At 39.3% G+C, this 11208-nt stretch overlaps 1 protein-coding gene across 1 annotated transcript in view; it reads left to right on the top strand.

Moving 5' to 3' along the window:
* Positions 1-11208, top strand: part of LOC102847825 (epidermal growth factor receptor-like) — a 91202-nt gene that overhangs the window by 35106 nt on the left and 44888 nt on the right. The window contains exons 14-16 of the mRNA XM_006900195.1: positions 5535-5692; positions 8960-8998; positions 10813-10954. Of these exons, the coding sequence (XP_006900257.1) occupies positions 5535-5692; positions 8960-8998; positions 10813-10954 (339 nt within the window). The remainder of the gene's footprint in view (positions 1-5534; positions 5693-8959; positions 8999-10812; positions 10955-11208) is intronic.

Here is an 11208-nt window from a genome sequence, read left to right on the forward strand (position 1 = left end):
AAACTTATACTTGGACCAGGAGGCAGTCGTCAGAACAGAGCAAGGGAACACTGCATGGTTCAAAATTGGGAAGGGCGTTCGCCAGGGATGCATCCTATCTCCATACCTTTTCAAGCTGTATGCAGAACAGATCATCTGGGAGGCTGGGCTCTATGAGGAGAAATGTGGGGTCAGGATTGGTGGATGATTTATCAACAATCTGCGTTATGCAGATGACAACACAACCCTGCTTGCTGAAACTGAGAAGGACCTGAAGCACCTGCTGCAGAGGGTCAAGGACTGTAGCCTCCAATATGGCTTGAGGATCAATGTCAAGAAGACAAAGATTCTCACCCCTGGACCAATTGGAAGCATCAGGATGGATGGTGGAGAGATTGAGATTGTACACAGCTTTAGTTTGCTTGGTTCCACAGTCAATACTCGTGGCACCAGTAGCCAGGAAATTAAAAGGCACATTGCCATGGGAAAGTTTGCTGTTAGGGACCTCTCCAAAGTACTGAAGAGCAATGGTGTCTCTCTGGAGGCTAAGGTGCATCTGATACAGGCCATAATGTTCACAATCATTTGTTATTCATCAGAGAGTTGGATAATGACCAAGGAGGACAGAAGGAGAATTGATGCCTTTGAGCTGTGGTGCTGCAGAAGAATATTGAGAGTACCATGGACTGCTAGGAAAACAAACAGATTCATCCCAGAAAGGGTTAAACCAGGTGGCTTTTTGGAGGCAAGTATTCTCAGGCTCTGTCTACCATACTTTGGTCATGTTGTAAGAAGAGACCGGTCCCTGGAGAAGGACATCATGCTGGGGAGAGTGGAGGGACGGCACAGGAGGGGAAGGCCCTCTATGAGGTGGATTGATTCGGTGACTGGGGTTATAGGGATGGGAGTGTTAGAGACAGTGCCATTGCCACAAGATAGAGCAGAGTTTAGGGCTGTTGTGCATAGGGCTGCTATGAGTCGCAAGCAACTCGACGGCTCATAACAGCAACAATCCACGACCAGTCCTTGGAGAAGGACATTGTGTTTAAAAAGATGGAGGGACAACGCAGGGAAGTAAGACCATAGATGAGACGAATTGACACAGTGACTGGAATAATAGGGTCAGTTGTGTCAGAAACAGAGAGTTTGGCTCAGGATAAGACAGTGTTTAGAGCTATTGTACATAGGGTCACTGAGAATCACAGGTGGCTCAAAGGCATAAAACAAAAATTTCCACAAACAAGGAACGTTTTCCAATTTATTTAGTTTCGGTTTTTTGGTGTGCTTTTTTTTCCTTATTGTGCACCATCGAATCGGATCTGACTGGCACAAGAAAAGGCCTCTCCTCCTTTTCCAGCAGAACATCTGGTGGATTCAAACCGCACACCTTTGTGATAGCAGTGCAGCTTCTTGCCAATAGGCCACCAGACCTTCTTATTGTTTCTCACAGTAATAATTTGTAGTTTTATTTATAAGATCTTTTATATATCTTATTGTTGTGTTGTTGTGTACTGTAGAGTCAGAGCAGAGCCATAGCTGACCCTCAAGTAGGTTTTCAGGGGCAGTAATTGCACAGGAGGAAATTGCCCATCCTTCTGCAGACCAGCTGATGGCCTTGAACCCCATAACTTCAAGATTGCAGTATATCCAGTTAGGTTATTCGCAAGTATCTCAATTTATGAATGGGGAAGGGGGACAGGACAGGACCAGAGTATAGATATTCATAATAGTCCATTTATATTGATTTAATTTTACCTCATTCCTTTGAATATTGTCAATCTGAGTAAGGTGTGGATTTCTGGGAATTTTCCTATTTCCTTTATTGGTGGTGGTGGTGTTGTTATGTACCACTAAGTCACCTACAACTCATCACGACCCTATGTACAACAGACCTAAACCCTGCTCTATCCTGTGCCAATTTTATTGTCTCTGACACAACCACCCCTATTACCACAGTAACTGAATCAATCCATTTTATCAAGGGTTTTCCTCTCTTGCCCTGTCCCTCCACCCTCCCAAGCATGATGTCCCTCTCCAAGGACTGGTCCCTCCTTGCAACATGTCCAAAGTATATCAAACAAAGCTTCAGAAACCTTGACTTCAAGGAACAGTTTGGTTTCACCCTCTCTAGGATGGACTTGCTCTCTTAGTAGTCCATGGTATGTTCATTCCTCTTGTCCAACATCACAGCTCAAAGGCATCAATTCTCCTTCTATCATCCCTAGTCATTGTCCAGCTTTCTGATGCATAGCAAGTAATTGCAAAGACTATGGCCTGGATCAGGTATACCTTAGTCTTTAGACTGACACCATTGCTCTTCAGTACTTTGGAAAGGTCTCCGATAGCAGACTTTACCAATACAATTCTTTTAATTTCCCATCTGGTGAAATCCATGTGTACAGCCTCTGTTTGTTTCTTCTAAAAGGTATTTGCTATAAACAAACCCTTGATTATGCAGAATTATATCATTCTATCCCCAGTCTCATTTCTGTCACCAAGTCCATATTTATTCACTACTGATCCTTCTTCCTGGTTCCCAACTTTTGTATTCCAGTCACCCATTATTATTAATGCACCTTGGCTACATGTTAAATTGTTTTCTGACTGCAACAATTGATAGAAATCATTTCTTTCCTCCTTTCCTCCTCTTTGGCTCTGGTTGTTGACACATAAATTTGAATGATAGTGATATTAATGGGCCTTCCTTGTATGCATATGGATATTTTCTTGTCACTCACAAAATTTTATTTCAAGATAGAGCTAGAAATGTCCTTTAAAACTATGATGTTGTTGTTGTTAAGTGCCGTTGAGTTGTAGACTACTCATAATGACCCTAGGAACGAAAGACCTGAACACTTGTTTCTCTATGTTCATAGTTTTTGGAGGCAAGCTATTTCAGAAGTGGATGCCACTTCTGCTTCCATGCCTCTTTTAATCTGGGAGTTCCATTAAACACTGTCTAGCATGGGTAATCATTGAATTTGACATATCAGTGTCACAGTGTTTCGCATTCCAGCAACCACAAGTTAACTTCTGTACATCAAATTGACAGATGAGTGATATGATAGCCACCCCATTTTTTCTCACCTTTCATCCCAGCATAGTAGATCATATAATCAATCATCTTATGCAAAATGCCCCATGCCAATTCGTCTCACTTTGCTAATACCTAATATGTCAATATTTATGTGTTCCATTTCTTTCTTAACAATGTCTAGTATTTCTGTATTCATGATTCTCACATTCCATGTTCCAGTCGTTAGTTTCTTCTTACAACTGTTCTTCCTCCTTCGTGTTTACAAATTTGAGGTCTCAGCCTCAGTTGTCATATCTGTTAGTCTAAGTGAGCTCTACTGTACATAGGGTTTTTGAAGGCCTGTTATATTTTGGAAGTGGATGGCCAATCCTTACTTTTAAAGTTAATTATTCAGTGTTTTTGCCTGAGTCAACTCTAGCTTTGGGTCCATTCAGCCTTTGAGTGAACCACATGGAATTATTAGAAAGTGGACCCAACTGGATAGTCCTTCCTTGAAGGCTGTATTTCAGGTTCCTTATGAAGTGTTAGTGGCATGACTCAGCAGGCTCAGTGCTTTAACTTTGTAACTCTTATAACTCAAGTTTGGCAAACTGACCCTAATTAGCATGTTGCACAGTTCTTTATACAAGCGCCCTTGCACTTATATTGGTCATATTCTTGTCACTTATAGAGACATGCAAGTGAGAGTTTTCTTACTTCTGGCTACCATCATATATTTCCTTTATTTTCATATACAATGTACAGTTTAGGTCTGATCTTGAAGGGTGTACATATCCATATAGGTCAGTCAATATCAGTTTAACATGGAAAGATGTCTACAATGTATAAAGCAAAATGCAATGATAATATAATTCAGATTTTTGTCTATATTGGTTTGTGTACCTTCATCCATAAGTATTATGCTTCCTTTATCTGCATTGTGTTTTATGCAGCCATTCATATACATTGTTTAATTCCCATACATGTTTTTATATGATAATATCTATATATTATGTTTTATATAATCAGTTATTATTGATCTGTGACTTCCATCCAGGAGCTCTGGTGTCCTAGTGATAAGAAGCTGCACAGCCATCCCAAAGGCATGTGGTTTGAATCTTTCACTGCTTCACAACCACAACGACTTCTATAATCCCATATCATCAAGTCCCCATTACAATTGCCTGTTCTTCTGCAAACATTTTCTCCTTCTCCCTTTGAATAGTTAACTTGCTTTTATTTGCTAATTGCAATAGTTGTATTGTGCTTACTCTGTTCTTCCCAAGTTGGTCTTTCCCTTTCCTGGTACCTATAGCACTCATTGTCTTTACATTTTTTTTCTATTCTCCTTCCCACCCTGCCCTCAATCCCATCAGTTACCCTTCTATTTTTACAGTAATGATCTCATGCAATATTTGTGCTTTTGTGACTGAGTTATTTAACTCAACATAATGGTGTCTAGACTTCCCATATTGTGTCATATTTTATGAGTATTTCACTATTCTTTTGTGCTGCAAGCCCACAGACTGGGGGGAAAATATATGATAGTGACATTTTAGACAAGGACCTCATAATTAAAGTTTGCAGAATACTATAGGGCATCCACAACAAAAAGACTGAAAATCTAATAGCAAGATGGACAAAAGCCATGAAAAGAACCTTCACAAAGGAGGGCATTCAGATGGCTAACAAATACATAGGGAAATATTTAAAATTACTAGCAATCAGAGAGATACAAATCAAAACAACAATGAGATACTATCTCATTCCAACAGCAGTAGTAAAGTGTACACAACTACCACCAGTAAATGTTGTAGAGGATGTAGAAGAATTAAAACTCTTCTCCACTGATGGTGGGATTGCAAAATGGTATAACCAATATAGAGGGCAGTTTAGTGTTTGCTCAAAAAAAGTGAACATATAAATCTCATTTGACCCAGCTATTTAATTATTAGGACTATACCTCAAGGAAATGAAAGCTGAGACACTAGCAGAGATATTTACACCTATGTCCATTGCAGCATAATTCACAATAGAAAGAAAATGGAAACAGCCTCAATGCCGATCAACAAAGGAATGAGTTGAGAATTGTGATATATTCACACAATGAAATAATATGCCGTTTTATTTCTTTTATTATTTTATATATTATGTAATTGGATGTTAGGGAGCTCTGATGGCCTAGTGACAAGAAGCTGCATTGCAATCCTGAAGGCACACGGTTTGAAGCCACCAGTTGTATGGCTGGAAAAGAGTGGATACTCTCATTCTGTGCAATTAACTGCCTCTGAAACCTCACTTGAGGGTCATCTATGGGTCAGTTCCAACTCTACAGTACAGAACAACATAATTGGATATTAGAAAGAATTTTTGCTAACTATTAATTGTTGTTATATCAGATGAGGGCCAACTTATTTTATATTTTGGGAGCTTTGATATAATTTGGATTTTCTTAATACTAAATGAATTTTGAGTTGACATTTAATTCTACTTTTGAAAGAAATAAACATGTATAAATGTTTTTTTTTCTCTTGCACAGGGCCCTGACAATTGTATACAGTGTGCCCACTACATCGATGGCCCGCATTGTGTCAAAACCTGTCCAGCGGGAATCTTGGGAGAAAACAACACCTTGGTCTGGAAGTATGCAGATGCCAATCACGTGTGCCGCCTGTGCCATGCAAACTGCACTTTTGGGTGAGTGCCTGTCTAGCCGCTAAGAAAGAAAATACAAAATAACAAATCATTTCCTCTCTTGCAAATTCCACTTCTCAGGCTTCCAGGTAATATGTTGCAGAAGTTTGTGTTTGAGTCAGTTATTTAAAGTGCATTAGCATTATGTACATGGCATCAGTTACAGCATGTTCTTTGGGTGTGCTATTTGGAATATTTCTATGTTTCATTACATTTATCCCACTAGGTCTCAGCAGGGTACACTACAAAGAATAAGCTAGAATAGAACAAGCTAGAGCTAGAATGCACCTGTAAGTCCTGCCAGCCACCACCTTTGCCTTTCTTCCCCAATTTTCCAGATATCTCCTAGTTTTACTTATCACCCTGGAATACAAAGATGAGTATAGGAATTGATTGCTGATGATTTCTAATTAATAAAACTAGTATTTCCTGGATTTTTGGCTAATTAAATTTAATTAATTGATCACTAAATTGTAGGCAAGTGAATTAAGACTATGTTTACTGGAATTAGAAGAGGCATTCTAATTGTACGCATCTTCTTTCCTGGGGTAACAGATTGGAGAATCATACTGGGTTTTTCTCATATTCAGAAAGGAAATGTGAGTGGTGATTGTAATATTTCATGTGATCTCATATTTTCTGAAGTCCTTGAACTTCATGAACTTTTACTCAAATTATAATAAAAAAGAAAAATAGTGGTACAGGACCTTCTAATTAGATTCCTTAAACCATGTTGTTTTTGCTCTTGTTATGTGCTAGAAAGTTGAATATGATTGTTAGTGATCCTGTGAACAACAACTCTGAACCTTTCCCCACCTCAGCCAACCTCACCACTCAACATACTTGACCTTATTTACAGTTGCTGTGTCGATCCATCTTGTTGAAGGTCTTCTTCTCTTGCACTGACCCTCTATCTTTCGAAGCAGCTGTGTCCATTTTCAAGGACTGGCTCCTCCAACATGCACAAAGTATGTGAGACAGATTTTTACTATTGTTGCCTCCAAAGGGCACCAGTGATTTTACTTTCTCCATGACAGCCCAAGGGATGTTTACTACTCTTCTCCAATATCACAACTTGAAGACATCAATTCTTCTTCTGTCATCTTTAGTCATTGTCCTGGTTTCAGATGTGAAGTAAGCAATTGAAAGGATTATGGCTTGGATCAGGGAGCTCTGGTGACCTAATTGTAAGTAGCTGCACTAAAATCCCAAAGGGATGTGACTCAAATCCATCAGCTGCTCTACAAGAAAGTTAATCTCCTACCATTGATTAACTACCTCTGAAAACCCACTGGAAGATCAGCTGTGGGTCACTTCCAACTTGACAGCAAACAACAATGACTTGGATCAGACACACCTTAGCCTTTAGATTGACATCATTGCTTCAGTATTCTTGGAGAGGTCCTTGACAGCAGACTTTCCTATCACAACTCATCTTTTGATTTTCTGATGACTGGTGCCCAAAGTATCCATTGTAGCTCTAAGCAGGAGCTCTAGTGGCTTAGTGGTAAGAAGTTATATGCACACAGTACAAATTCTGACAGCTGCTCCATGGGAAAAAAAGGTAGGCATTCTACTCCCATTTGGTTTACTGCCTCTGAAAAATCTAATGATGGTCAGCTATGAGTTGTTTGCACCTTGACAGTATGCAAAAACCCCAAACCATGAGCCCTAAAAATGTTCAAGCATGCCTTTAATTTACCAAAACCAAGGCGGGGTGGGAATGAACCTAATTACCTGAAGAAAAACGTTGTCACTGGAACAATGTTTAAGATCCAATTTAATCTTGAAACTTTTTTATTAAAATGTGACAACTCACAAATGCTATTTCACTGGAAAGACCAAAATAAAAAGTTTATAAATATGTTGCTGCTTTGGATCATATCCACACAGCATTCTATTCAACAGTCAGGGAACAATGCCATTCCGAGACATTATGGAGAAAAATTCTGTGTGGCGTGTTATTCTGAGTGGGTGGTGGGTGATTAATTTTACCAATGATTGGTCCATTGATTTATATACATATTCTTTTTCTTTCATTCATCTTTAACTATGTTATTGTTAGTTGTCATTGAGTCAGATTTCACACATTGTCACCCCGTGTATCAGATGCCCTGCACATCCATAGCCTGAAGAAGCCTGTGTATCCATTATAGGGATGTGGCTTCAACACATCACAGGGATGTGAGCACAAAGAAAAGAGGGAGAGCCCAGATCTTGAAAACCAAAGAAAGCATTAGTGTGCAGATGGAAACCTTTTTTTACCAATACTCGAAAATAAAGAAAACATTTAGGACCAGATGACAGTGTCAAACAAGTCACCCTAAATGCCTTCTTACATGTGAATTGTAGCTACTCATCCATCAAGTAATGTCTTTCCATTTAATTGGAATATTTTTGTTTTCCTATTGACATTCATAATGACTATTTTAAAGCAAACTTAATCTATCCCTTTAACCATCATCCTGTAACTGAAACAATGGTTAATGTCTTGCTTCACCAAAATGAGAGTACAGCTGTGCAAGAGTAACATCTAAAGCTGACCAAATTTTGCCTCTCCACTTAGGACATTCCATACAGGACATTTCAATGAGGCTAGCTATGGCTTCGATTATCTGTATCTTTACACATCATTGCCATTTCCCTGCCACTGAGGTGAACATCAGCCTCTCTGCCCACCTCCCTTTCCTTTCTGGCTCTCCTCTAAGATGGGTGCCAAGTTCATACTGTGTCTCTTGTGTACTTCCTTTCTGACACTCACATTGCCATAAACTTTTCCATCGGGACTTGTTCCTTCTCACTCAGCCTGTCGAATAACCTTCTAATTAGTGTCCTTGTGATCAACCTCACTAGTCTTTCACTGCTAAGTGAGTAAAGTCTAGTCTTTGTCCTAAACCTCCCTACTGCCATCTTGTCCTTAGTATGACCCCAGCAACTAGTTCTGGCTCCTTTTTCTCCCTTATTTGTATCGACATGGCAGAGACCTCTGTAAGCCAACTAGCCTTGTGTTGAAAGTATTACATTAAACCAATTCCGTAGCAAGGCCAGAGGCTGAGTGCATTGTTTCATGCACAGACAGAGAAGATATGCAAAGACATTTACTGAACCTGTGAAAACAAGAATACATAATTACCACTGCATCATTGACATACGTTGTGATGTTAATTACCTGATAAGGATCTTAATCATATTTTAACATCATTTCATTTTAAAAACCTCCAGAAAAATATTAAATAAGCAAAATACTTACTTTTCTTTCACTTCCTACAGTTGTGCTGGGCCAGGTCTGGAAGGCTGTGCAACAAATGGGTAAGTGTTACAGTTTTGTACATATTGGCCTCTATCTGAAATGACCAGAAATTCTTATCCTCTGGCTTTGTTGAAGTCTTACTTCTGCTTCCACCTTCCTCTTGCATGCTGACTTTGGAGATTTGTGTCTATGGTGAGAAAACAGGATATGTGAGGTGCAGGGTCCTCAATGTGCTCAATGCTCAGGCTCTTCTTTTCATACATAAGTCTCTCACCTCTTTGGTTACAAAAGTTATGCTGGATCCTTCTCTTTCAGCTTACCTTCTTCTCTTCCTGCTGGCCTAAGTGCCCTATGTTCCAAACCTGTGTTTGAATGGACTCTGTTTGATGACAAAGCTCCAGGTTGGAGGATTGCCAACTCCCATGGCTACTTCTCCAGTGGCATTGCCCAGCAAAGGCACTTGGGCTTCCCTCAGCATTTCCGTTCAATGATTGACAATCATGGCTTGAAGGAATGCACTGAGCAAAGTAGAACTACAGAATACTTTCTACAACAGTTCTCTCTCAACTGCAGTATGCTCTTCTGCTATGACTATGATAATGGATGCTTCCTACCTTCAGTTAACTAAGTAAAGAGAATTAAGGCAATTTCTCAGATATAAATTCACCCTTTTATCCCTATCTCTTCAAGAGGATCCACTGAAACCTTTCCTGTCACCAACATTTAATCAGTATCAGGGTAAAGAGGTTTTCCATCATATTCCTACCTTATAAAAGCCAAGCTTTTATCAATGTTTGCTACACTGACTTTTTTCTTCTTAACCCTTGTTTCCCAAGTCTCCTCTTTATGCTCGCTGTCAAAGGAACACCTACTCTTTTTCCTATTTCTCTTCTCTTCTATGTTCCCTTTAAAATTAAGTAAAACTCCTCATCTCAAACTGTGTTAATTGTGCGTCTAGTATCATTAATGAAATGATGTTTGCACTCCCTAAGAAGAAAGTGTTATAAACTGTCATTTTACTTAAGAACATTTGACACATTTAGAAAATTTTGCAGACATTGGCACCTTTTTTAGGTACAAATGATGCAGCTAATGAGTCTTTGTTATCCATTTAGACCTGAAAATATTAAACCATTTGCTAGCACCTCATATGTGATAAATATTCAACATAATATCATTGTAAATATTGCAGATTTAGCATTCATTACTTCAGCTGACCCAGTCCCCAGTAAGTGTGAACATTTGAGTTCTTGCTCTGCCAGAAAGTATAAATGACATCTGTGGGAAGAAGGATATACTAGACCAGTGTAAGGCTACTTAGTGACATCATTTAACTATGATAATGGTGGTTTTTATGTCAGTCCTATCGCTTCACAACCACTTCTATAAATGAGTCATGTGATATGGGTCCCAGCTGAAAGCTAAGGATCTCAGAGTAGTCTTGTCACTGAAAAGGTTCCCTCATCCAGTGTGACCTGTGCACCTTACACATGTCATGTGTATGGAGTACTGATCTCTATGGGCGTACTCTTAAGATGAACAGAATATGTATTCATTATTTAATATGGTCTTCTTTTTGAGTGAGTTTTCGTAAACTAGAGAGCTTTTAAAATTACTTACTCTTCTATGGAGAGAATATACCTCAATTTTTAAAAAGAAGAATTAAGGACACAGTTGTCTCCTCTGTCTGAGAAAGCTCAAAGCCTTAGATGCCTTAGTCTTTCTCTTCCTCCTTTAAGAGCTGCATAATGTTCACTCTCTGAGATAACCTCAGAAATTACTTCATTGTGTCAATACACATGCAGGAAATGTGTTAAAAGCCAATGTAATGAAAGCAAGCCCCACCCTCTCTTACATTTCCACTTGCTTCCAGGCCCAAGATCCCATCCATTGCTACCGGAATTGTGGGTGGTCTCCTCTTGTTGGTGGTGATGGCACTTGGGATTGGCCTTTTCATGCGAAGGCGGCACATTGTCCGAAAACGCACACTTCGCAGACTGCTACAGGAAAGAGAGGTGAGTGGTTCACCCTGCCTAGGCCCACCTCTGGGAATTCTTATTACTCCAGCATAAGAACAAAGATCTAGCATTAATTTGAACTCTTGTATTTTTTTTATTTAATTTAGTTTATTTTTCACTTCAATGAAAATCTACAGAGATTTTGGAATTCCATTCATTCATTGTTGCACCCTTCTCCCAGCACAAACCCCTCCCCCCCTTTGCTCCTCTCCTTGAAAAGCAAAAGAAAAACTCCCTCATTGGTACACAAT

This window comes from Elephantulus edwardii, unplaced genomic scaffold (assembly GCF_000299155.1).
Source record: "Elephantulus edwardii isolate Elephantulus edwardi_28Jun2011 unplaced genomic scaffold, EleEdw1.0 scaffold00276, whole genome shotgun sequence".
Taxonomy (NCBI): domain Eukaryota; kingdom Metazoa; phylum Chordata; class Mammalia; order Macroscelidea; family Macroscelididae; genus Elephantulus; species Elephantulus edwardii.